Source organism: Melanerpes formicivorus, unplaced genomic scaffold (genome assembly GCF_026170545.1).
Source record: "Melanerpes formicivorus ecotype bairdi unplaced genomic scaffold, bMelFor1.0.p_v2 SCAF_4, whole genome shotgun sequence".
NCBI lineage: Eukaryota > Metazoa > Chordata > Aves > Piciformes > Picidae > Melanerpes > Melanerpes formicivorus.
In genome coordinates this window covers 27,087,184-27,111,777 of record NW_027142356.1, presented here as the reverse complement: position 1 = coordinate 27,111,777, position 24,594 = coordinate 27,087,184, and the positions used below count along the sequence as shown (strand labels likewise).

The 24,594-nt window shown below is 58.0% G+C and overlaps 2 protein-coding genes and 1 long non-coding RNA gene across 4 annotated transcripts; all 3 read left to right on the top strand.

Moving 5' to 3' along the window:
* Positions 1 to 2,890: 2,890 nt before the first annotated feature.
* On the top strand, positions 2,891 to 8,052 carry LOC137440801 (uncharacterized). The gene is made up of 13 exons (XM_068137419.1): positions 2,891 to 3,018; positions 3,494 to 3,607; positions 3,760 to 3,878; positions 4,042 to 4,221; positions 4,337 to 4,579; positions 4,905 to 5,036; positions 5,114 to 5,297; positions 5,668 to 5,772; positions 5,985 to 6,109; positions 6,585 to 6,969; positions 7,133 to 7,312; positions 7,428 to 7,670; positions 7,996 to 8,052. Exons 2-12 carry the CDS (start codon positions 3,556 to 3,558, stop codon positions 7,625 to 7,627), a joined length of 1,905 nt encoding a protein of 634 aa, XP_067993520.1. The 5' UTR covers positions 2,891 to 3,018; positions 3,494 to 3,555; the 3' UTR covers positions 7,628 to 7,670; positions 7,996 to 8,052.
* Positions 8,053 to 9,072: 1,020 nt separating this feature from the next.
* On the top strand, positions 9,073 to 11,600 carry LOC137440544 (uncharacterized). Its single transcript, XM_068136760.1, has 8 exons — positions 9,073 to 9,200; positions 9,676 to 9,789; positions 9,942 to 10,060; positions 10,224 to 10,355; positions 10,476 to 10,580; positions 10,913 to 11,004; positions 11,093 to 11,191; positions 11,472 to 11,600. Exons 1-8 carry the CDS (start codon positions 9,115 to 9,117, stop codon positions 11,598 to 11,600), a joined length of 876 nt encoding a protein of 291 aa, XP_067992861.1. The 5' UTR covers positions 9,073 to 9,114.
* LOC137440803 (uncharacterized) lies at positions 11,598 to 17,385 on the top strand. 2 transcript variants are annotated; one of them, XR_010987243.1, is made up of 6 exons: positions 11,598 to 11,963; positions 12,050 to 12,156; positions 12,630 to 12,789; positions 13,065 to 13,254; positions 13,660 to 13,797; positions 13,987 to 17,385. It is a non-coding gene; the product is annotated as an uncharacterized lncRNA (long non-coding RNA). The 2 variants fall into 2 exon arrangements; XR_010987244.1 differs by lacking the exon at positions 13,065 to 13,254 and having other exon boundaries at positions 11,601 to 11,963.
* Positions 17,386 to 24,594: the final 7,209 nt, after the last annotated feature.

The following is a 24,594-nucleotide window of genomic DNA, read 5'->3' as shown; positions in this document are numbered from 1 at the left end:
AGCTGTTCCCTCAGCCCAGGGGCACGGCAGGTGCTCAGCAGCACTAGGGCCTCACTCATACTCCTGTTTCTCCTGCAGGGCCATGCTCTCCAGGCTGGCATCTCCGCATTTCGGTGCGTGCTCTGCAGGGACAAAGACCAGTTCCAGCAGGAAATGCTGAGGATGGGGATCCGAATCCCCAGGAGGTTGGTTTCTTTCCTTCCCAACACACAAGACAGGAAGGTGCAAATGCTGTGCCAGGCCAGGGGCTGTCCCTGCAGTCCTGGCCCTCCACTGTCCCATGAGGCTGGACTTGAGCTACCCAGGGGAGTGGGAAAGAGGGCAGGGTGGGAAGGCAGGGACAGCCTGCATCTGCCTCACCCTAGGGCACCTAGGACTCACCAACCTTCCTTTCTCCATCAGGCCACCAGAATGGGAGACTGCCCAGGAATTCGAAGACCTGCTGGAGAGGCACAGCCAGTGTGATGCCCAGCACTGCCTGTGCCCAGGGGGCAGGGGGCAGGCAGAGGAAGAGGGGTGAGTTCCCAAAGCTGTGCCCTGGAGTACTTGAGGGGAGCCCTGTCTGGCCCAGGGCTTGAAGAGCAAGGAGTGAGAAGGAGAGCTCTGCTGGACAGTCGCCTGCTGCCCTCACTCTGTCCTCACAGCCATGAACCCCTTTGCTTCCCCAGGCCCTGGCAGCTGCTGCTGTGCAGCTCCTGTGCTGCTGAGGGCACCCACCGGCGCTGCTCCCAGCTGGAGGACAGCACGGCCCTGTGGGAGTGCCATGGATGTGCTGGCCCCAGCAACGGTAAGAGGCAAAGGGTGCCCCAGGTGCCAGGCAAGGCCTGGCAGTGAGTGCCCAGGCTGGGCTCCTGAAAGGCCCCCTGCTCAGGAGGGCTGGGGCCCTGCTCTGGACTTTGGGGCTGCAGGCACTGAGCTTGTGCCCTTGACCTTCCTGCTTGCCCTTGCAGCCTCCAGTGCCACCTTGCAGGAGGCTGGTCCCAGCACCCCCAGGCAGCCCACTCAGGCATCCTCCCGTGCCTCTGAGGCTGCTGAGGGCTGCTCCAGCCCTTCTGGGCCCATGCGGCTGCGGGATCGCAGCCGCTTGCAGCGCCGTGCCCAGAATCCCTACAGCCGCCCAGGCAGACGCTGTGAGTAGCACCAAGTGTGCCAGCGCCCAGCGCTGGGAGCAGCACCTCCAGACAGGCAGCGCTGGGCATGGCCCACAGCTCACTGCTGCCTTCCCCTTCCTGCTTCCCCCGACAGCCTCCGCTGCCAGCTCGGAGCTCGCTGCTCCCAGCACAGCCAGCGAGCTGCCCTCGGAGCCTTCCTCCCCCGCCCCAAGCCTGGAGAGCAGCAGCCGCCAAAGCCGCCCTGGGCCCCAGCGGCTGCGGGAAAGGTCCTGCCCGCGCCGCGGGGCACAAGCACCTTACAGGCGGCCCAGCCACCGCCGCAGGAGGAGGTGACATCGCCAGCAGAGTGCTGGAGACCTGTGGCACCAGAGCACAGGTAAGTGGCCCCTGCATATCCCCCTGCTCCCCGCCAGAGTGAGTGCCCCCCACGGCTGCCCAGCTCCCACTCCCGGAGCACTTCCTCTCCTCACCCAACTGCTGCACAGAGCTGTGACACTCCCCTGGCCCTGCCCTCTCTTCGCTCCGCTTGCAAGTGCGTCCCTCCAGCACAGGCTGCAGACTTCCCGAGGGCCATCCTGGGCAGCTCGCTGCATGGCAGAGCCCCCGAAGCAAGGCCCCGTGGCACTGGGTGTTCATCTTGAGCTGGCACTCTGCAGAGGGCTGCTAAATCCCCTTTCTCCTTTCCTTTTCACTCTCTGCAGCCAGGGGAGGCCACCTCTGGGCAGGAAGAGCACAGGCTGCTGGCAGGGTGCTGCCGGAACCTGTCGCCCTCTCCTTCCATGGAGCAGGTGACAAGGGGCAGGAAGAGAGCCACGGCAGCCAAGAACGTGCAGGTAGGCAGCGGCCAGTGCCTGCCCAGCCCTGGCTCAGGGTGCCAGCTGAGGCTGTCCTGGCAGCCCCCAGCATGCAGACCCTCCGCTCTCCTTCCCTGCTTTTAGCTCCTGCATGGGAGGTTGTGGAGGATCAGGGCCATCTCCCTGAGAGCCTGCTGGAGGCAGAGGCCAGTCCTGCCGGCGTGGACACCGTGGTCAGCCACAGGGCAAGAGGGCGACTGCGCTGGGGGCAGAGAGTCATGGCCTCAGCGGTGACAGGAGGTAGGGACAAGGCACAGTGGGGCTTGGGCTCCTGGCTCTCAGACTGTGCAGTGGGCCGGGGCCAGGGGCTGAGCTGTGCCTCGGCAGCACCCGGCCATGGCAGTCTCAGCACAGTCAGAGAGCAGAGGGTCCTGCCTGAGGGAAAGCACAGAGCCAGGCCTGAGCTGGGTGAGAGCAGCCTGGGGAAGGTCAGGGTGGGGAAGCTGCCCCCACTCCAGCTCAGGGGCAGGTGAGAGGGGGAGGAGGGGGAGGCTTGCAGTGCCAGTGCTGGGCGGGGCTAGGGGCTGCAGCGCGCTGGCTCTGGAGGAGGAGGCAGAGGGATGTCGGGGAGAGAAAGATGCCAGTAGTGAGAGAGATGCCCCTGCCCCAGGTGCTGAAGGGCTGCCTCACCTCAGCCAAGTCCTGGGAGCGGGAGAGAGCCCTGCGGCTTTGCGTCCGTGTGCTGGGCACTTGCAAGGGGCGGTGAGAGCTCATGGTGAGTAGGGAGCCCTTGCACACCCTGATGCACCCATCATGGAGCAGAAGGAGCCCTGCCCAGCTGGGTACTACATTCTGGGGCTTCTGAGATGATGGAGCAGCCCTCTCCTGCCCCCTCTGAACGGTCACTGCTCAGAGAGCAGGATGGGGGGCAGAGGTCAGTGGGTGCTGGGGCTGCCTGCCACCTTTTCTTGCTGCTCTTCCCCGCAGAGAGGAGGTCCTCGTCCAGCAGCTGGGCTCCCTGGTGGGATGGCTGGGGGCTCGGTCCAGGGACTGCCTGGCCACTTCCTAGCAGACAGTGTGGCTCTGCCTTGGCTCCTTTCACCAAAGGCAAGGTGAGGAGAACAGGTGCTTCCTGTGTTTTTCAGCCTGATCCTCCTTCCCTTCAGGCCTGGCACCAGCAGGGTCCCAGACAGCCAGGCTCTGTCCCCATCCCTGGAGGTTTTATCAAGGGGCTGACCAGATACAGCTCTGGGCAGCCTGATGTAGTGTGAGGTGTCCCTGCCCATGGCAGAGGCATTGGAACTGTTAACCCTCTGCCTCTCCTGTGATCTTGGGAGGAGTTCTTGTGAGAGGGGAGCTGCATCTCCAGGAGGTTGGTTTCTTTCCTTCCCAACACACAAGACAGGAAGGTGCAAATGCTGTGCCAGGCCAGGGGCTGTCCCTGCAGTCCTGGCCCTCCACTGTCCCATGAGCTGGACTTCAGCTACCCAGGGGAGGGGGAAAGAGGGCAGGGGGGAAGGCAGGGACAGCCTGCATCTGCCTCACCCTAGGGCACCTAGGACTCACCAACCTTCCTTTCTCCATCAGGCCACCAGAATGGGAGACGGCCCAGGAATTCGAAGACCTGCTGGAGAGGCACAGCCAGTGCGATGCCCAGCACTGCCTGTGCCCAGGGGGTAGGGGGCAGGCAGAGGAAGAGGGGTGAGTTCCCAAAGCTGTCCCCTGGGGCACTTGAGGGGAGCCCTGTCTGGCCCAGGGCTTGAAGAGCAAGGAGTGAGAAGGAGAGCTCTGCTGGACAGTCGCCTGCTGCCCTCACTCTGTCCTCACAGCCATGAACCCCTTTGCTTCCCCAGGCCCTGGCAGCTGCTGCTGTGCAGCTCCTGTGCTGCTGAGGGCACCCACCGGTGCTGCTCCCAGCTGGAGGACAGCACGGCCCTGTGGGAGTGCCATGGATGTGCTGGCCCCAGCAACGGTAAGAGGCAAAGGGTGCCCCAGGTGCCAGGCAAGGCCTGGCAGTGAGTGCCCAGGCTGGGCTCCTGAAAGGCCCCCTGCTCAGGAGGGCTGGGGCCCTGCTCTGGACTTTGGGGCTGCAGGCACTGAGCTTGTGCCCTTGACCTTCCTGCTTGCCCTTGCAGCCTCCAGTGCCACCTTGCAGGAGGCTGGTCCCAGCACCCCCAGGCAGCCCACTCAGGCATCCTCCCGTGCCTCTGAGGCTGCTGAGGGCTGCTCCAGCCCTTCTGGGCCCATGCGGCTGCGGGATCGCAGCCGCTTGCAGCGCCGTGCCCAGAATCCCTACAGCCGCCCAGGCAGACGCTGTGAGTAGCACCAAGTGTGCCAGCGCCCAGCGCTGGGAGCAGCACCTCCAGACAGGCAGCGCTGGGCATGGCCCACAGCTCACTGCTGCCTTCCCCTTCCTGCTTCCCCCGACAGCCTCCGCTGCCAGCTCGGAGCTCGCTGCTCCCAGCACAGCCAGCGAGCTGCCCTCGGAGCCTTCCTCCCCCGCCCCAAGCCTGGAGAGCAGCAGCCGCCAAAGCCGCCCTGGGCCCCAGCGGCTGCGGGAAAGGTCCTGCCCGCGCCGCGGGGCACAAGCACCTTACAGGCGGCCCAGCCACCGCCGCAGGAGGAGGTGACATCGCCAGCAGAGTGCTGGAGACCTGTGGCACCAGAGCACAGGTAAGTGGCCCCTGCATATCCCCCTGCTCCCCGCCAGAGTGAGTGCCCCCCACGGCTGCCCAGCTCCCACTCCCGGAGCACTTCCTCTCCTCACCCAACTGCTGCACAGAGCTGTGACACTCCCCTGGCCCTGCCCTCTCTTCGCTCCGCTTGCAAGTGCGTCCCTCCAGCACAGGCTGCAGACTTCCCGAGGGCCATCCTGGGCAGCTCGCTGCATGGCAGAGCCCCCGAAGCAAGGCCCCGTGGCACTGGGTGTTCATCTTGAGCTGGCACTCTGCAGAGGGCTGCTAAATCCCCTTTCTCCTTTCCTTTTCACTCTCTGCAGCCAGGGGAGGCCACCTCTGGGCAGGAAGAGCACAGGCTGCTGGCAGGGTGCTGCCGGAACCTGTCGCCCTCTCCTTCCATGGAGCAGGTGACAAGGGGCAGGAAGAGAGCCACGGCAGCCAAGAACGTGCAGGTAGGCAGCGGCCAGTGCCTGCCCAGCCCTGGCTCAGGGTGCCAGCTGAGGCTGTCCTGGCAGCCCCCAGCATGCAGACCCTCCGCTCTCCTTCCCTGCTTTTAGCTCCTGCATGGGAGGTTGTGGAGGATCAGGGCCATCTCCCTGAGAGCCTGCTGGAGGCAGAGGCCAGTCCTGCCGGCGTGGACACCGTGGTCAGCCACAGGGCAAGAGGGCGACTGCGCTGGGGGCAGAGAGTCATGGCCTCAGCGGTGACAGGAGGTAGGGACAAGGCACAGTGGGGCTTGGGCTCCTGGCTCTCAGACTGTGCAGTGGGCCGGGGCCAGGGGCTGAGCTGTGCCTCGGCAGCACCCGGCCATGGCAGTCTCAGCACAGTCAGAGAGCAGAGGGTCCTGCCTGAGGGAAAGCACAGAGCCAGGCCTGAGCTGGGTGAGAGCAGCCTGGGGAAGGTCAGGGTGGGGAAGCTGCCCCCACTCCAGCTCAGGGGCAGGTGAGAGGGGGAGGAGGGGGAGGCTTGCAGTGCCAGTGCTGGGCGGGGCTAGGGGCTGCAGCGCGCTGGCTCTGGAGGAGGAGGCAGAGGGATGTCGGGGAGAGAAAGATGCCAGTAGTGAGAGAGATGCCCCTGCCCCAGGTGCTGAAGGGCTGCCTCACCTCAGCCAAGTCCTGGGAGCGGGAGAGAGCCCTGCGGCTTTGCGTCCGTGTGCTGGGCACTTGCAAGGGGCGGTGAGAGCTCATGGTGAGTAGGGAGCCCTTGCACACCCTGATGCACCCATCATGGAGCAGAAGGAGCCCTGCCCAGCTGGGTACTACATTCTGGGGCTTCTGAGATGATGGAGCAGCCCTCTCCTGCCCCCTCTGAACGGTCACTGCTCAGAGAGCAGGATGGGGGGCAGAGGTCAGTGGGTGCTGGGGCTGCCTGCCACCTTTTCTTGCTGCTCTTCCCCGCAGAGAGGAGGTCCTCGTCCAGCAGCTGGGCTCCCTGGTGGGATGGCTGGGGGCTCGGTCCAGGGACTGCCTGGCCACTTCCTAGCAGACAGTGTGGCTCTGCCTTGGCTCCTTTCACCAAAGGCAAGGTGAGGAGAACAGGTGCTTCCTGTGTTTTTCAGCCTGATCCTCCTTCCCTTCAGGCCTGGCACCAGCAGGGTCCCAGACAGCCAGGCTCTGTCCCCATCCCTGGAGGTTTTATCAAGGGGCTGACCAGATACAGCTCTGGGCAGCCTGATGTAGTGTGAGGTGTCCCTGCCCATGGCAGAGGCATTGGAACTGTTAACCCTCTGCCTCTCCTGTGATCTTGGGAGGAGTTCTTGTGAGAGGGGAGCTGCATCTCCAGGAGGTTGGTTTCTTTCCTTCCCAACACACAAGACAGGAAGGTGCAAATGCTGTGCCAGGCCAGGGGCTGTCCCTGCAGTCCTGGCCCTCCACTGTCCCATGAGCTGGACTTCAGCTACCCAGGGGAGGGGGAAAGAGGGCAGGGGGGAAGGCAGGGACAGCCTGCATCTGCCTCACCCTAGGGCACCTAGGACTCACCAACCTTCCTTTCTCCATCAGGCCACCAGAATGGGAGACGGCCCAGGAATTCGAAGACCTGCTGGAGAGGCACAGCCAGTGCGATGCCCAGCACTGCCTGTGCCCAGGGGGCAGGGGGCAGGCAGAGGAAGAGGGGTGAGTTCCCAAGGCTGTGCCCTGGAGTGCTTGAGGGGAGCCCTGTCTGGCCCAGGGCTTGAAGAGCAAGGAGTGAGAAGGAGAGCTCTGCTGGACAGTCGCCTGCTGCCCTCACTCTGTCCTCACAGCCATGAACCCCTTTGCTTCCCCAGGCCCTGGCAGCTGCTGCTGTGCAGCTCCTGTGCTGCTGAGGGCACCCACCGGTGCTGCTCCCAGCTGGAGGACAGCACGGCCCTGTGGGAGTGCCATGGATGTGCTGGCCCCAGCAACGGTAAGAGGCAAAGGGTGCCCCAGGTGCCAGGCAAGGCCTGGCAGTGAGTGCCCAGGCTGGGCTCCTGAAAGGCCCCCTGCTCAGGAGGGCTGGGGCCCTGCTCTGGACTTTGGGGCTGCAGGCACTGAGCTTGTGCCCTTGACCTTCCTGCTTGCCCTTGCAGCCTCCAGTGCCACCTTGCAGGAGGCTGGTCCCAGCACCCCCAGGCAGCCCACTCAGGCATCCTCCCGTGCCTCTGAGGCTGCTGAGGGCTGCTCCAGCCCTTCTGGGCCCATGCGGCTGCGGGATCGCAGCCGCTTGCAGCGCCGTGCCCAGAATCCCTACAGCCGCCCAGGCAGACGCTGTGAGTAGCACCAAGTGTGCCAGCGCCCAGCGCTGGGAGCAGCACCTCCAGACAGGCAGCGCTGGGCATGGCCCACAGCTCACTGCTGCCTTCCCCTTCCTGCTTCCCCCGACAGCCTCCGCTGCCAGCTCGGAGCTCGCTGCTCCCAGCACAGCCAGCGAGCTGCCCTCGGAGCCTTCCTCCCCCGCCCCAAGCCTGGAGAGCAGCAGCCGCCAAAGCCGCCCTGGGCCCCAGCGGCTGCGGGAAAGGTCCTGCCCGCGCCGCGGGGCACAAGCACCTTACAGGCGGCCCAGCCACCGCCGCAGGAGGAGGTGACATCGCCAGCAGAGTGCTGGAGACCTGTGGCACCAGAGCACAGGTAAGTGGCCCCTGCATATCCCCCTGCTCCCCGCCAGAGTGAGTGCCCCCCACGGCTGCCCAGCTCCCACTCCCGGAGCACTTCCTCTCCTCACCCAACTGCTGCACAGAGCTGTGACACTCTCCTGGCCCTGCCCTCTCTTCGCTCCGCTTGCAAGTGCGTCCCTCCAGCACAGGCTGCAGACTTCCCGAGGGCCATCCTGGGCAGCTCGCTGCATGGCAGAGCCCCCGAAGCAAGGCCCCGTGGCACTGGGTGTTCATCTTGAGCTGGCACTCTGCAGAGGGCTGCTAAATCCCCTTTCTCCTTTCCTTTTCACTCTCTGCAGCCAGGGGAGGCCACCTCTGGGCAGGAAGAGCACAGGCTGCTGGCAGGGTGCTGCCGGAACCTGTCGCCCTCTCCTTCCATGGAGCAGGTGACAAGGGGCAGGAAGAGAGCCACGGCAGCCAAGAACGTGCAGGTAGGCAGCGGCCAGTGCCTGCCCAGCCCTGGCTCAGGGTGCCAGCTGAGGCTGTCCTGGCAGCCCCCAGCATGCAGACCCTCCGCTCTCCTTCCCTGCTTTTAGCTCCTGCATGGGAGGTTGTGGAGGATCAGGGCCATCTCCCTGAGAGCCTGCTGGAGGCAGAGGCCAGTCCTGCCGGCGTGGACACCGTGGTCAGCCACAGGGCAAGAGGGCGACTGCGCTGGGGGCAGAGAGTCATGGCCTCAGCGGTGACAGGAGGTAGGGACAAGGCACAGTGGGGCTTGGGCTCCTGGCTCTCAGACTGTGCAGTGGGCCGGGGCCAGGGGCTGAGCTGTGCCTCGGCAGCACCCGGCCATGGCAGTCTCAGCACAGTCAGAGAGCAGAGGGTCCTGCCTGAGGGAAAGCACAGAGCCAGGCCTGAGCTGGGTGAGAGCAGCCTGGGGAAGGTCAGGGTGGGGAAGCTGCCCCCACTCCAGCTCAGGGGCAGGTGAGAGGGGGAGGAGGGGGAGGCTTGCAGTGCCAGTGCTGGGTGGGGCTAGGGGCTGCAGCGCGCTGGCTCTGGAGGAGGAGGCAGAGGGATGTCGGGGAGAGAAAGATGCCAGTAGTGAGAGAGATGCCCCTGCCCCAGGTGCTGAAGGGCTGCCTCACCTCAGCCAAGTCCTGGGAGCGGGAGAGAGCCCTGCGGCTTTGCGTCCGTGTGCTGGGCACTTGCAAGGGGCGGTGAGAGCTCATGGTGAGTAGGGAGCCCTTGCACACCCTGATGCACCCATCATGGAGCAGAAGGAGCCCTGCCCAGCTGGGTACTACATTCTGGGGCTTCTGAGATGATGGAGCAGCCCTCTCCTGCCCCCTCTGAACGGTCACTGCTCAGAGAGCAGGATGGGGGGCAGAGGTCAGTGGGTGCTGGGGCTGCCTGCCACCTTTTCTTGCTGCTCTTCCCCGCAGAGAGGAGGTCCTCGTCCAGCAGCTGGGCTCCCTGGTGGGATGGCTGGGGGCTCGGTCCAGGGACTGCCTGGCCACTTCCTAGCAGACAGTGTGGCTCTGCCTTGGCTCCTTTCACCAAAGGCAAGGTGAGGAGAACAGGTGCTTCCTGTGTTTTTCAGCCTGATCCTCCTTCCCTTCAGGCCTGGCACCAGCAGGGTCCCAGACAGCCAGGCTCTGTCCCCATCCCTGGAGGTTTTATCAAGGGGCTGACCAGATACAGCTCTGGGCAGCCTGATGTAGTGTGAGGTGTCCCTGCCCATGGCAGAGGCATTGGAACTGTTAACCCTCTGCCTCTCCTGTGATCTTGGGAGGAGTTCTTGTGAGAGGGGAGCTGCATCTCCAGGAGGTTGGTTTCTTTCCTTCCCAACACACAAGACAGGAAGGTGCAAATGCTGTGCCAGGCCAGGGGCTGTCCCTGCAGTCCTGGCCCTCCACTGTCCCATGAGCTGGACTTCAGCTACCCAGGGGAGGGGGAAAGAGGGCAGGGGGGAAGGCAGGGACAGCCTGCATCTGCCTCACCCTAGGGCACCTAGGACTCACCAACCTTCCTTTCTCCATCAGGCCACCAGAATGGGAGACGGCCCAGGAATTCGAAGACCTGCTGGAGAGGCACAGCCAGTGCGATGCCCAGCACTGCCTGTGCCCAGGGGGTAGGGGGCAGGCAGAGGAAGAGGGGTGAGTTCCCAAAGCTGTCCCCTGGGGCACTTGAGGGGAGCCCTGTCTGGCCCAGGGCTTGAAGAGCAAGGAGTGAGAAGGAGAGCTCTGCTGGACAGTCGCCTGCTGCCCTCACTCTGTCCTCACAGCCATGAACCCCTTTGCTTCCCCAGGCCCTGGCAGCTGCTGCTGTGCAGCTCCTGTGCTGCTGAGGGCACCCACCGGTGCTGCTCCCAGCTGGAGGACAGCACGGCCCTGTGGGAGTGCCATGGATGTGCTGGCCCCAGCAACGGTAAGAGGCAAAGGGTGCCCCAGGTGCCAGGCAAGGCCTGGCAGTGAGTGCCCAGGCTGGGCTCCTGAAAGGCCCCCTGCTCAGGAGGGCTGGGGCCCTGCTCTGGACTTTGGGGCTGCAGGCACTGAGCTTGTGCCCTTGACCTTCCTGCTTGCCCTTGCAGCCTCCAGTGCCACCTTGCAGGAGGCTGGTCCCAGCACCCCCAGGCAGCCCACTCAGGCATCCTCCCGTGCCTCTGAGGCTGCTGAGGGCTGCTCCAGCCCTTCTGGGCCCATGCGGCTGCGGGATCGACATGGTGAGGAGAGGCCAAGGGAGGGGGGCATGGTGACATGGGTCTGTCAGCAATGAGTGGCCATCACAGTTTGTGGCACTGGGCATCTGCTACAGGCCCACCTGTGTTCTGCTTCTCCCTCAGAGGCAGTGGAGAAGTTTGTTAGAGAGAACACCCAGCACAACCTGCAGCACCCATTGGTGGTGTGCAGCGTGGGAGAGACGAGCGATCCTGAAGCCATGGAGCAGGGTGAGAGCAAAAGTTCCCTCCTGAGGCCTGGCAGAGGGGTTGTTGAGGTGGTAAGATTGAGGCTGAGAGTGGTGGTAGGGGCAGGTAGCATCTCCCCAGTCACAGCAGGCAGGTTCCCTCCTGTCCTCAGGAACTGGGGCCCAGGTGGCACCGTGTGTTCCTGCTGGAGCACTCGTATCTGCATGCCCCCTTCTCCTCCCAGGCCCCCAGCCCTGCCCACCACCCAGCCAGGAAAGGACCCAGCAAGCCCTCTGGGGGCAACTCCTCAGGCAGCCTTCCCCCAGCCCCACAGAGGTGCTCATTCCCACTGCCATTTGCCCTCTCCCCTCCAGCATGCTGGCTGTGTTGCCAGGCAAATGCGGACGAGAACATCTGTGGGATTTGGAAGCAGCACCAAGATGTCTGCTTCCATGCTTGCTGTGTGGTGAGTTCCTCAGGGGCTTCTTCCTGCTCTCCCTTAGTCTGTCTCTGCCACATTCTCCTCATCAGTTCTTTCTCTACCTCCTCTGCAGTACTTTGCCAACAGTGTGACTCCAGTGGCATTCAGTGGAGACATCCCAGCCTTTCACCTCTCTGCCATCAGACGTGCCATCCAGCTGTCAGCAGAGCAGGTGAGTTCCTGACAAGAGCAGAGAGACTTGTGGCAGGAGAGGTTTCCAGGACCTTAGCTGACACCTTCACAAAGAAATCCCAGCCCTTCCAACCAGCTCTGGGAGAAAGGTCTTGATCCCAGTGGCTCCACACAGGCTCCCACACAGGAGTCTCCTCTGCCAGGCTGATCTGTGGGGTGTCAGCCAGCACTGGGCACATCCTGCACCCTGCCCGGGGCCGTGGGGCTAGCTGTGGAGGTGCTGAAGCTGCTGCTGATGGAGGCTGCTGTGCTCTTTCCAGCTCTGCTTTGTCTGTGGCGGGAGCGGGGCCTCCATCACCTGCCAGGAGTCGGGCTGTGAACGCAGCTTCCATCTGCCCTGTGCCACCAGGGGCAGATGTGTCACGCAGTACTTTGAGCAGTACAGGTAAGGGCTGGCAACCCTCATGGGGGAAGGCTCCTCTCCTTCAGTCCCCTTCCTGCCAGCCCCAGGCAGGCCAGAAACAAAGGCACAGGTAGAGCCAGAGCTGAGGAAGTCTATGGCCTCCTTCATGCCTCCTCTCCCATCCTCCTGAGCACCAGTGACAGACCCGACCCTTCCCACCGTGCCCATCTCTGCCTTCCTCACACAGGGCCTTCTGTTCCAGCCACCGCCCACAGCAGGCAGTACAGAGGGACCCTGACCCTGATATCAACTGCCTGCTCTGCCTGGAGGACGTTGGGGACAGACATCCTACAGAAACCTGGTGTGCCCCTTGTACCAGCATGCCTGGTTCCATAGGGACTACATCCAGGTAGCAGCTGTTCCCTCAGCCCAGGGGCACGGCAGCTACTCAACAGCACTAGGGCCTCACTGTTCCTCCTGCTGCTTCTCCTGCAGGGCCATGCTCTCCAGACTGGCACCTCTGAATTTCGGTGCTGGCTCTGCAGGGACAAAGACCAGTTCCAGCAGGAAATGCTGAGGATGGGGATCCGAATCCCCAGGAGGTTGGTTTCTTTCCTTCCCAGCACACAAGACAGGCAGGTGCAAAGGCTGTGCCAGGCCAGGGGCTGTCCCTGCAGTCCTGGCCTTCCACTGTCCCATGAAACTGGACTTCAGCTATACAGGGGAGTGGGAAAGAGCAAACAGCTGTGTCTGGACATGAGGCAGGCTCAGGCAGGCTGGAAGGGGTGAGGTTTGCAGCTGGATCTGGCCTTGGAGCCAAGGCAGCAGTTACTGCTGCTGCTCTGAGCGCCACTGCCTGGGCCCTGACGGAGGAGGGGGCAAGGGTGCACCAAGTGTTTCTTTCCCCTCTTCTTCCCTTCAGCTACCACACATCATGAGCCCCTGCACTGCAGGAATACAAGGTACTGGAAGGGGGATAGTGGGTGGAAGAAGAAGATCTTTAAGGTCCCCTTGAAGCCAAAGCACCTTCTGGTTCTACGCTATGGGCTGAGGGTGTCCATCTCTTTCATTGCAGTGCCGGTGAAGCTGTGGTAGAGCCTGGGAAGAAGCATCCTTGGTGTTCCCATCCTGAGGTGTTTGGCAGAGAAACTCAGCTGAGCGGGAAACGGCCGCCTGAGGCCTGGCTCCTCCACGTGTGACCAGCACAACTGTCCGCCTGCTCTGGAGACTCTGCTGTGGGTACCATCAGTGGCAGACATGTCTCTGCAGCTCTGCATCTGCTTTTTACACCTTCTGTGGGAGCCTGTGCAGACTGCCAGGGTGCAGGACTGGGCTGGCCTCAAGGGGTGTGGGAAGCTGGGGCAGTTGTGTGCTGCTGAGCCACGAGGCCTTGGCTGAAGTGGCAGAAACTGCAGATGGTGACTCTGCCACAGGCAGGCCCCTGGGGAAAGCAGGCTGGAAGGAAAAGGCTTTGCCTGAACAGGGGGTTCTTGGTCACGTTTCCCTGCAGAACAGGCATGCCGTCTCCCAGGGGTTTGTCCTGAGCAGCATGGAGGAGCTCAGGCTTCTGCTGCCCCTCCTCCTTGCCAGCCTCCTGAAGTGGCTCTGTGAAATGCTGGGCACGGAGAGGGTGCTTCCCCTGCGAGCAGCTGCAGACAACTGTTCCTTGAAGGCCAGCTCCTTGAGGAGAAGCCATGCAGGCAAGTTCCATGAAGCTGATCAGGGGCTGGAGCCACCTCTCCTAGGAGAAGCACTCTCTTGAGCTGGGGGTGTTCATCCTGGAGAAGGCTCCTAGGAGACCTTAAAGCAGCTCTTCAATAATGAAATTGGGCTTACAAGGCAGGAGAGGGCAAGACAGGACAAGCACTGATGGTTATCAACTAAGGGAGGGAGATTTTGAGGAGAGGTGACAGAGAAATGCTTCCCTGTGAGAGTGCTGAGCCACTGGACCAGGTGGCCCAGAGAAGCGGGAAGTGTTTGAGGCCAGGTTGGACAGGGCTTGGAGGCATCAGTTCAGGGGTGTTTAGCTCTGCTAAAGAGAAGCATTTCTTGGCTGGTTCTGTCTGAACACGTTTGGATTTGTTTGTCTGTGTGTCTTTTGCCAGGGTTGTCCTCTCAGCTCTAGACCTGGTGCTGGACAAGTGCATGGAGCAGAAATGGATGTGGCTGCGCATGAACTGAGCAGCCTGGGCTGGCCTGGAAAACCCCCTGGCTCCTCCTGAGGGGATGCATCTCCTCTGCTGGTAAGAGCCCCAAGGGACACTTCCAGCCAGCTCCTGTGGGACTGTGCGCAGGGCAATGGCTGCCAGAACCTTTCTGGCTGCCTGGGAGGCCTGGTGAGCTGCAGAAGAGGGTCTGCATCAGCACGGGTGAAGATTGGAGAGCAGGCTTCCTGGGTAACTGTGTCTCCCCTTCTTGTCTCTGCTACGCAGTGTCCTGCTCCAGGCTGGGCTCCTCTCCTGTCTCCTGATGCCAGCCCAAATCAGCCTTGCCAGGGCAGTTGAGAGTCTGGAGGCCAAAAGCAGGCCAAGCAGGCAGGCATGTGCTGCGCAGCTCCCCATGCCAGCCAGCTGCACCCATCACAGAGCCTCTGCATCGTGCAGCTCATCCTGATTGTAACCTGCAGACAGTAAGACATGATCCAAGGTCAGCATCGTGGTAGGAAGAGCCTTGTTACACAGCGTGGGATTCAAAGCCAGGCTTTGACACATCAGCCTCATTGACCTGGGTGCCAAAAGCTCTCGAGAGGCCATTAGCAAAGCTCACCTCCTTCTGCCAGCAAATCCAATGGGCTAGAGAACATCAACCAAACCAGCTTTTTAGAAGACTTCAGTGGTAGACCTTCTGGCTCTATTCCAGCTGAGTATGGAGCTACAGAGCCCAGGCAAGGGCTGAGAAGCCCCACCAGCCAATTCCCTCCAGTGCCTGCACTCAGCAGGACATTCTGTGGTGGAGAGTGTCCCTGTGGCTAGATGGGCTCAGTTCTCCTGGCTGCGCTCCCTCCCAGCTTCCTGTGCTCCTGCACACCAGCAAACTGTGGGCAGCTAAAAAGTCCTGGATTCCTTTCAGCATCTAAACCCATCAGCATCTTCTCAGCACTCATCTCAGCCTGAACCCTAACGGCACCATTCCAGCCCTGTGAGCCACCGAGGGGTCAGGAAAATGAGCTGTGTCCCTGCCCATACCAGGGCAAGGGGCACAAGCAGGTGGAGACAGCATGCTGCTCACAAGGACTTTGTTCTGCAGGGCTGCTCTTTCTCACACTACTGGTAGATTTTGATAGCCCAGTTTAAAGCTGTTCCTTGGATTGGAAAGGGTTTCCTGATCCCTCACCTTGGTCTGTACCACCAGGAGCGCTCCTAGAGCAGCTGGCCCATGCCAGTGAACCTGAGGCAGACAGGAGCTAGGACTGCAGGGGGAACTGGTCTGTCTAAGGCAAGAGAAAGAGAGTGCCCTGGGCAGCAGTGAGAGGGAAGGACCTTTACTGCTCCCCTAGGCTGGAGCCACCGTCACTGAGAGCGGCGTGACGTGGATGGAGCTGCACACGGGCCTGGAATCGCGGGCAGAGAATGAAACCTCTTGCTTGGCAGTGTGAACCTGCTGAGCTCCTGACATGGAGAACAGTGAGAGTGTGGGGGGAAAAATGGTCAGAGGGGCAAAACTGGGAGGGCTTCAGCTGGGCTGGAGCTGAGCGAGCGAGGGCTGGCAGGAGGCACCAGGAGGGGTCCTGCAGAAGTGTATGCTCATGCCACAAGGAATTCCTTGGCCTTCCTGGGTCCACTGGTGGCTGGGGAGGGAGCTTCATGATGGACACTATGGACAAAGGTGAAGAACCTGAGGACAGTTTTGCCCTGCTGAGACAGGGAAAAGAATTAGAAGTGGAGTGAATTGTAGTGAAGTTTGTGGTGTGGGGCCTGCCTGGTCCTGCCCAGCCATCCAGCTGTGCCAGCACCCCTGGGCATCTGCCAGCCTGGGTTTTGGGATGCCCCGCCCCGGGAAGGCAGCTATGCAGAGCTGGCACCCAGCGCCCAGATGGGGTGAGGCTTCAGTCTTCTTTTGCCTCAGTCTTCACTGCTAAGCACTCGAGCCACACCCTGCGAGACACAGAGGGCAATGGCTGAGAAACCTGACACTGTCCCACACAACATCCTTGTCTCTAAGCTGGAGAGACATAGACTTGATGGATGGAGCACTTAGTGGATAAGGAACTGGCTAGATGGCTGCAGTCAAAAGAGTTCCCCAGGGATCTGCTCTGGGTCCAGAGGAGGGCTGCAAGCATGATCCACGGAATGGAGAACCTCTACTATGAGCACAGGCTGAGGGAGCAGGGGCTGTTCATCATGGAGAAGAGAAGGCTCTGGGGAGACCTAATAGCTGCCTTTCAGTGCTCCAGGGGATCCTACTGGAAAGCTGGAGATGGGCTTTTCATTGGGGTGTCTAGCAGCAGGACAAGGGGGAATGGTTTGAAGCTGAGGGAGAGCAGGTTTGGACTGGATCTTTATAGACTGGATCTCAGTACGAGGGTGGTGAGGCTCTGGAGCAGGTTGCCCAGAGAGGTTGTGGATGCCTCCACTCTGGAGATGTTCAAGGCCAGGTTGGATGAGGCCCTGAGCAACCTGGTAGAGTTGAGAGGCATCCCTGCCCATGGCAAGGAGGTTGGGGGAGATGACCTTTTGAGGTCCCTTCAAATCTAAGCCATTCTGTGATTCAGACAGGGGTCTCCTCCAGGGCCCCCCCCCATCATGTTCCAGATGACACCATGGGTGGCATGAGTTTGCTTCCTGGGAGTTGCACAGAGCTGCTGTCCTCGGGGGGCTTGAGCACTCCCAGAACACTTGGGTTCTGCAGCCCACCCCATGCCTCAGTTTCCCCTGCAGGGCCACATCTTCATGACCCTCAATGTTTCTGAACTGGGGTGCATGAGGCCCCTCCAATCTCAACCCCACCAGCTGTACTAAGGCTGTTTGTCCCCCAGACCCTAAATGCTCAGTGGGGTTTTGTGAGAGTCTAATAAGTTTGCCTCTCTCTGTGTGAGTCAACAAAGATAAAGTGATAGCAGAGCCACTGGAAAGAAGGTGGAAAGAATCCTGTCCACCAATCCTGGATGCAAATCAGCTTGTGATTGCATCGTGATAACACAGGACTACAACAATAGGGCCCAAGGACCCAGCCGTCACACCTTTAGGGCAAGATAATCTCCACCTGTTTCCTGAGCCTTGTCTGGATGGAGATGGGGTAGATGGAGATTCCCCCCCTCCAGCCAGGATCTTGCCCAAACACACAGATTTCCTGCCACTGGAATTCCTGAGGGACAATATTTGAATACCTACCTAAGGACTAAAAACTGTGTAAAAGACTGGAGCAACTACAGGTTTGTAGAGAGAAACGGAGGAGAGAAACAGAGGAGAAAAACGGGGAGAAAAACGGAGATGAAGGAAAACACAGGAGACGGGCCAGGCCGCTGAGAAGAGAAAGCCGGGACAGTGCTGCTGCGGAGAAAAGAAGCTGCCCGGAGGACCACAGCTCCAGCCAAATCCTCAGCACCCTTTCTCTACAGACCCAGGCAGCCCAGAGGAGCCTCAGCACCGTTCCTGTATCAACCCAACATCTCCCAAGAGGACCGCAGCTGTTCTCCAGCAAAAGCCTCACCACCGTTTCTCTACAAAACCCAACATCTCCTGCAGCACCTTTCCTCCACAGACTTTAACTGTCTTGGGGGGGATGAGGGGTGTGTTAATATAATTCCTTTCCTCTTCTATCTCTCGTCCCTCTCTCTCTCTCTTTTCTCCCTCTCCCTTCTTATGTCCACTTTATTTATGTAATAAAGAGTCTAGCTGTTGATACTTTGGCCTCGTTTGTGCCTCTAATTTCACAACACGGGAATATTTAAAAGAACTGTGTCTCCGGACCGAGACATCTAATGTCTCCAGAGCTTAACAGGTTTGGAGCTGGATAGCCCACAGGCCCAGCTCACCTCCCAGCTCCTCCCTGGGGGACCAAAGGAGGACCCCAGAACCCTGCCCCCACTCCCTCTCTGGGTCTCTGGCAGCAGGCAGCTGCCACCACCCATCCCTGCTCCTCTGCTGCCCTCCCAGATTTTCCCTCCTGGGGAGAAAAATGTTGCAAGGTGGAAGTCAAATTTCACTCTGCAGAGGAAAATCACTTGCTAGGAGTGTGCAGTGACCTCCAAAGAAGATGATCTCAGCCCCAAAACACAGCTTCCTTTCGGGAGTGAATTCAGCTGCTCTGGGTTGGGCTCTTTCCCTTTTCAGGAAGGTCAGGACTTGCCTTGCAGAGTCCATGTAGCCTGGAAAATGTCCCCGTTCCCAATACCAAAACAGGTGAGAGTGCTCCAGGACAGAAGCACACCAGAGGGAGAGAGGCAGGAATAGATGCAGAAGAAGGTGAAATGGGAGGTGATGAAGCACCAACAAGCTGTTTCATGGCAACAGATGATGAGCTGTAGAGGAAACTCTGGGCACTGCAAGATGGTTGCAGAAGGCCAATGGTATCCTGGGGTGTATTAGAAGGGCTGTGGTGAGTAGGTCAAGAGAGGTTCTCCTACCTGTCTCCTGGTGTGGCCACATCTGGAGTATTGTGTCCAGTTCTGGGCTCCTCACTTCAGGGAACTGCTTGAAAGCGTCCAGCCCAGAGCCACAAAGATGCTGAAGGGAGCGGAGCATCTCCCTTCTGAGGAAAGGCTGAGGGAGCTGGGGCTCTTTAGCTTGGAGGAGACCGAGGGGTGACCTCATTCATGTGTGTAAAGATGTGAAGGGCAGTGTCTGTGATACTCAGAAGAAGTTTTGGCTGTTGTTTTGTAAGTGGTGGTGGTAATGCTAGATTTATGTGTTAGATACACTGCCTCCAGGAAAGGGAACTTTTCTGTGTGTTGGATTGTTGGCAAAGCAGAGAGCTACAAAACACGTGGGAAAGTAGGCAGCAGGGACTAAATGAGCAAGCTGCATGTTAGAGCTTTCTCTTTCTCTGTAGTGAGCCCTCACTACTCAATCAGTTGGCAAAGACAAGGACACATGAAGTCACGGGGAAAGATTCTGTGTTACAGCATCAGACTGTTTTCACCTAGGCACAGATGAGCGCCCAGTGCCTCTGCATTCCCTTTGTCTTCCGGAAGGCCTCCCAAGGTACAAGCAGCGCTAGTTTACACTGCTTGTGAGAGAAGGTTTGCCAGGGAAGGTGTCAGAGAAACAGCTCCCTCCATTATAACTCTTCAACCTGTTCAAATGTGAGCCTGTGCAAGGACTGTAGTAGTTGCCTGCCTTCAACAGGACATACAATAAAAGCTTTTCTGGTATGTGGAGTGGGGAGGCAGTTCTTGGCGAGCAAAGGTCTCTGTTGTTCACCAAGTCGTGAGACTACCTTGATTACCTCGAACCTAATAAAGGACTGAGAGTGGATGCACAACATCAGTAATTAATAAATGCAGTTGGTTAACTCTCACGATTATTTGGATGTGCCTGCCATTTCAGCACAATAAAACATGCATTTGAGAAGAGCCACTGAAAACAGGACTGTAGGAACTTTGCTCTGAAGAGGCACCAGCACACTTCTGTTTAGCAATCTGTGAAGTTTTGTCAGTGTTTGCAGACAATTTGGAGCAAATCCAGGTCTGTGCAATATAATCTGAAAATATCTTTGCTATCAGCAATGATATTTCTGAGGCTGCTTCTGGGATCTTTGGAAGCCCAGTATAAGGAAATCTAACCAACCATGGGTATTTAATTTCTTCTTCTTTGTCTAAGTGGAATAATTCAGTTCCTCTTCACAAAACCATTAGCAAGGAATTATTACATCTAAAAGCATGGAAGGTAATTCACTTCAGCTAAGCCAGTCTCCATGTTTACAAATGTTAAACATTTTCCAAGCTTCCTGTCTTTATAAACCAATTAAGCAGAGATAACCAAAGAACACATGGTCCATCCCGGAAGGTGTTTTGGTTACCAAACTGATACCAATAAACCCCAACCCGCTAACCTTTGATGGCCATTACTGCAGTTCAGAACTGCCCTGACATTCATGAATAAATATTGCAGAGAAAATAGTCTCCAAGTAACTAAGTTGTGCTGCAAATTCAGTGTTGAAAGTGTTGACTGTCCTTAAAATTCTATCTAAAGTTTCAAAGACAATGTGCAAGGTGAATGTTTTGTCTTCGGTAACACGTTATGTTTTGAGACGTGTCAGCTGTTAAAACAGACCACTTCCCAGCATTCTTACCACTTCTTACAGTATCACAGTATCACAGTATTGCCAAGGTTGGAAGAGACCTCGAGGATCATCGAGTCCAACCTGTAACCACAGACCCCATGACTAGACCATGGCACCAAGTGCCACGTCCAATCTCCTCTTGAACACCTCCAGGGACGGTGACTCCACCACCTCCCTGGGCAGCACATTCCAATGACGAACGACTCGCTCGGTGAAGAACTTCCTCCTCACCTCCAGCCTAAATTTCCCCTGGCATATCTTCAGACTGTGTCCCCTTGTTCTGGTGCTGGTTGCCTGGGAGAAGAGACCAACCCCTTCCTGGCTACAACCACCTTTCAGGTAGTTGTAGAGGGCAATGAGGTCTCCCCTGAGCCTCCTCTTCTCCAGGCTAAACAATCCCAGCTCCCTCAGCCTCCCCTCATAGGGCTTGTGTTCAAGGCCTCTCACCAGCCTTGTTGCCCTTCTCTGGACATGCTCAAGTGTTTTGATGTCCTTCTTAAACTGAGGGGCCCAGAACTGGACACAGTACTCAAGGTGCGGCCTAACCAATGCAGAGTACAGGGGCACTATGACTTCCCTGCTCCGGCTGGCCACACTATTCCTAATGCAGGCCAGGATGCCATTGGCCCTCCTGGCCACCTGGGCACACTGCTGGCTCATATTCAGGTGGCTGTCGATCAGCACCCCCAGGTCCCTCTCTGTTTGGCAGCTCTCCAGCCACTCTGACCCCAGCCTGTAATTCTGCATGGGATTGCCGTGGCCAAAGTGCAGCACTCGGCACTTGGACTTGTTGAATGCCATCCCATTGGACTCTGCCCACCTGCCCAGTCGGTCGAGGTCCCTCTGCAGAGCCTTTCTACCCTCTAACTGACTAACATCTGCTCCTAACTTTGTGTCATCTGCAACCTTGCTGATGACTGACTCGACCCCTTCATCCAGATCATCAACGAATATGTTGAAGAGGACAGGGCCCAGCACTGATCCCTGAGGGATGCCACTGGTGACTGGCCTCCAGCTGGATGTGGCACCATTCGCCATCACTCTCTGGGCTCGACCCTCCAGCCAGTTCCTAACCCAGCACAGACTGTTGCAGTCCAAGCCACAAGCTGACAGCTTAGACAGCAGTTTGCAGTGGGGGACGGTGTCAAAGGCCTTGCTGAAGTCCAGGTAGGCCACATCCACAGGCCTCCCCACATCCACCAGGCGGGTCACCTGATCATAGAAGGAGATCAGGTTGGAGAGGCAGGACCTGACCTTCCTAAATCCATGTTGGCTGGACCTGAGCCCTTGGCCATCCTTCAGGTGCGCAGTTATTGCTGCCAGGATAATCTGCTCCATCACTTTCCCTGGCACTGAGGTCAGGCTGACCGGCCTGGAGTTTCCAGGTTCCTCCATCCGACCCTTCTTGTGGATGGGGACCACGTTGGCCAGTTTCCAGTCACCTGGGACCTCACCAGTGAGCCAGGACTGGAGGAAAATGATGGAGAGTGGCTTGGCCAGCTCATCTGCCAGCTCTCTCAGCACCCTAGGATGGATCCTATCCGGTCCCATGGACTTGCGATTGTCCAAGTGGCTCAGCAGGTCCCAAACTAATTCTTCATGGATTACCGGAGCATTACACTGCTCCCCGACCCCATCGCCCAGCTCAGGAGGCCACTCGTCCTGAACTCCTCCTGCCTTGCTGTTAAACATTGAGGCGAAGAAGGTGTTCAGGACCTCAGCCTTTTCCTCATCTTCAGTCACAGTGTTCCCCTCCAGGTCCAATAAGGAGTGCAGGTTCTTCCTGCCCTTCTTTTAGTGTTAATGTATTTGTAAAAATGCTTTTTATTGTCTTTGACTGTGGTGGCCAGCTTCAGTTCCAGCTGGGCCTTTGACTCCCTGATTTTATTCCTACATAATCTAACACCTTCCTTGAACATACCTCGAGAAGCCTTCCCCTCCTTCCAAAGGTGATACAGCCTCTTTTTTTCCCCTTAAATCCTCCAGGAGCTGCTTGCTCATCCAGGCCGGTCGCCTGCCCCGCCGGCTTGCCTTTCGGCATGTGGGAACTGCCAGTTCCTGTGCCTTCAAGAGCTCCTCTTTGAAGTAGGTCCATCCCTCCTGGACCCCTTGGTTCATGAGGGCTGGTACCCAGGGGACTTGACAAATAAGTTTCTTAAACAGGCTGAAGTTTGCCCTCCGGAAGTCCAGGGTGAAGGTTCTGTTGGTGCTCCTCCCTATCTCCCTGCATAATGAAAACTTCACTATCTCATGGTCACTGCACCCTAGACAGCCTCCCATGATCACATCTCCCACCAGCCCTTCCCTATTGGAGAACAGCAGGTCAAGCAGAGCCTGTCCCCTGGTGGGCTCGCTTAACAGCTGTGCCAGGAAGCAGTCCTCCATTTGCTCCAGGAATCTTCTGGACTGCCTCCTCTCTGCTGAAGTATGTTCCCAGCAGATATCTCGCAGGTTGAAGTCACCAACAAGGACAAGATCTGATGATCTTGAGACAGCCTCCAGTTGTTTGTAGAACAGTTCATCAGCCTCCTCATCCTGGTTGGGTGGTCTGTAACAGATTCCAACCCGGATGTCAGATTTGTTAGGCCGCCCTCTGATTTTGACACACAGGCTCTCAATTCCCTCATCTTCCACCTCAAGTTCTGTGGCAGAGAGTGACTCCCTAATATACACAGCCACCCCTCTTCCTCTTCTCCCTCGCCTGTCTCTCCTAAAGAACCTGTAGCCCTCCAGTGTAGCACTCCAATCGTGTGTGTTGTCCCACCAAGTTTCTGAGATGGTGACTATATCATAGTCGCCCTGATGGATCAGGACCTCCAGCTCCTCTTGCTTATTGCCCAGGCTGCGTGCATTGGTGTACATGCATCACAGCTGGGCTCCGGACTTCTCAACTGACCCTACCTTGTGCCCTACTCTTTCCTCTGCAGAGGGACACCACTACCTCCCTGGGCAGCCCATTCCAATGGCCAATCACTCTTTCAGTGAACAATTTCTTCCTAACATCCAGCCTAAACCTCCCCTGGTGCAGCTTGAGACTGCATCCCCTTCTTCTGGTGCTGGTTGCCTGGGAGAAGAGACCAACCCCCATCCGGCTACAACCTCCCTTCAGGTAGTTGTAGAAGGCAATAAGGTCTCCCCTGAGCCTCATGGTGTTTTTCTGTTGGTTGGTTTGGTTTATTGTTCTTGTGGATGCTTGCTTGTTAGGTTGGTGGTTTTGTCCAAAGGTACAAAGAGTCCGAGAAAAGTTTGCAAGTGTAATCCTTGGTGTACTGCGATGTTCACCTTCCTGGTTCCCTGAAATTGGGATGCTCACCTGTTTTTCACCATTCACATTTCTCTACAGGTACTTCTCAAAGTTCTTCAGTGTCATTGTTCACCTGAACAGACAGATTGCCAAGAACAGTCCTAGAAAGTCCTTGCCTACTTCAGCCACTATCCGGTGCTATTGCTGACTGTCTGGACAACAGGATACAAAGTGCTTCTCTGAAATTCTGCACAATTCCACTAAGAATCATGATCAGTAACATAAGCTACAGACCAATGACCCCCAAGCAGCTAAAAATAAGCCAAAATACAGGACCTATTTATTATAAGTAGATACTGGAAGAAACTTCTTGCCTGAAAAGGTTCTCAAAGACTGGAACAGGCTCCTCAGGGAGGTGGTAGAATCACTGTCAGTGGAGGTGTTGGAAAGAGGCAGAGATGTGGTGCTGAGGGCCGTGGTTTAGCCCCAGACATGGCAGAGTCAGAGAATGATTGGGCAATTCAACAATTCTAAGTAAGGCAAAACCTGCCTGAAGATGTGGAGTCCTCCAGTCTCAACAGCAGCAAGGCCACAGCAGAAGTACTCAGCATGGTTTAGCATGTCAGAAAAGACATGGACAAAGCAGGAGAAGGCCAGAGGGCAACAAAAAAATTAGGTATGAAACAGATAAAAAAAGACTGGGTATAAACTACAAGGGTACTGCTAGGAGGTTGTTAAATGCAGAAAAGGTTGCTGCAAAGGGAGCAATCTGTTCACCACAGGCATGAGAAAGGTCAAGAGACCACTGCATTGCCCTAGAGAAAATACATCTGCAAGTGAATTAAAACTGCTTAACGGACAGACTTTGAACTTGGTGAGTTTTCAAAAGATGGGTTAGGGATACCCAGCGGTGTGGATGACAGAGAGAATACTCAAGGGACTGAAAACCAAAGAGAGAGCATGCATGGAACAGGCTGCATAGATTAAACAAGGAGGTTTTCAGCATATTGTTTAAGTGAATCCTCTCAAAAAAAAAAAAAATCAGCTAATAAAGACTCAGATGACACACTAAGGCTTGGAGTGAGCTAAGCTGAGTAGTCTCAGGCAGTGTAATGCACAGCAAGTCTGCTCCAGGCTGGAGATCACCCCCTTCTTGCACGTGCACTGGGAAGCGCAGAGATTCAGCCAATGCTGCTGAATTCCTTATCAGCAAGAGGAGGTTGTCCTTCCCCCTTGCTTTTGCCTCCTCACGGCTAAACAGAAGCTTTTGCATTCCCATTGTCTCCTGCTTCTGTCATTCCTTACACTGACACAGCTGCAGCCACAGTCTGAGCTGCTGTGGTGCTGCTGTGGTGGAACATTTAGGTCTCAATAAGCAGCAAGTTTGCTTTACCCTAGGAACACAGCTTGGGCAATGTGCTGCTGTGAGCCCGACCAGAACTGAGTCTGGTCAGCTGTGGGGAGCAGGGGACAAGAAGGGTGTCCCAGTGGACAAGGGAAGGCCAACAGGTGTCATCTGCCTGGACTGCTGTATAGCCAACAGACCCCCACACCATCCTTCTCTCTAAGCTGC

Coding starts and splice junctions, on each gene's coding strand:
- LOC137440544 (XM_068136760.1), top strand. CDS start 9,115: ATGGCTGGGGGCTCGGTCCAGGGACTGCCTGGCCACTTCCTAGCAGAC. Junction 9,201..9,675: donor CTCCTTTCACCAAAGGCAAG/GTGAGGAGAACA, acceptor TTTCTCCATCAG/GCCACCAGAATGGGAGACGG. Junction 9,790..9,941: donor GGGCAGGCAGAGGAAGAGGG/GTGAGTTCCCAA, acceptor TTGCTTCCCCAG/GCCCTGGCAGCTGCTGCTGT.
- LOC137440801 (XM_068137419.1), top strand. CDS start 3,556: ATGCCCAGCACTGCCTGTGCCCAGGGGGTAGGGGGCAGGCAGAGGAAG. Junction 4,580..4,904: donor CCTGTGGCACCAGAGCACAG/GTAAGTGGCCCC, acceptor CACTCTCTGCAG/CCAGGGGAGGCCACCTCTGG. Junction 6,110..6,584: donor CTCCTTTCACCAAAGGCAAG/GTGAGGAGAACA, acceptor TTTCTCCATCAG/GCCACCAGAATGGGAGACGG.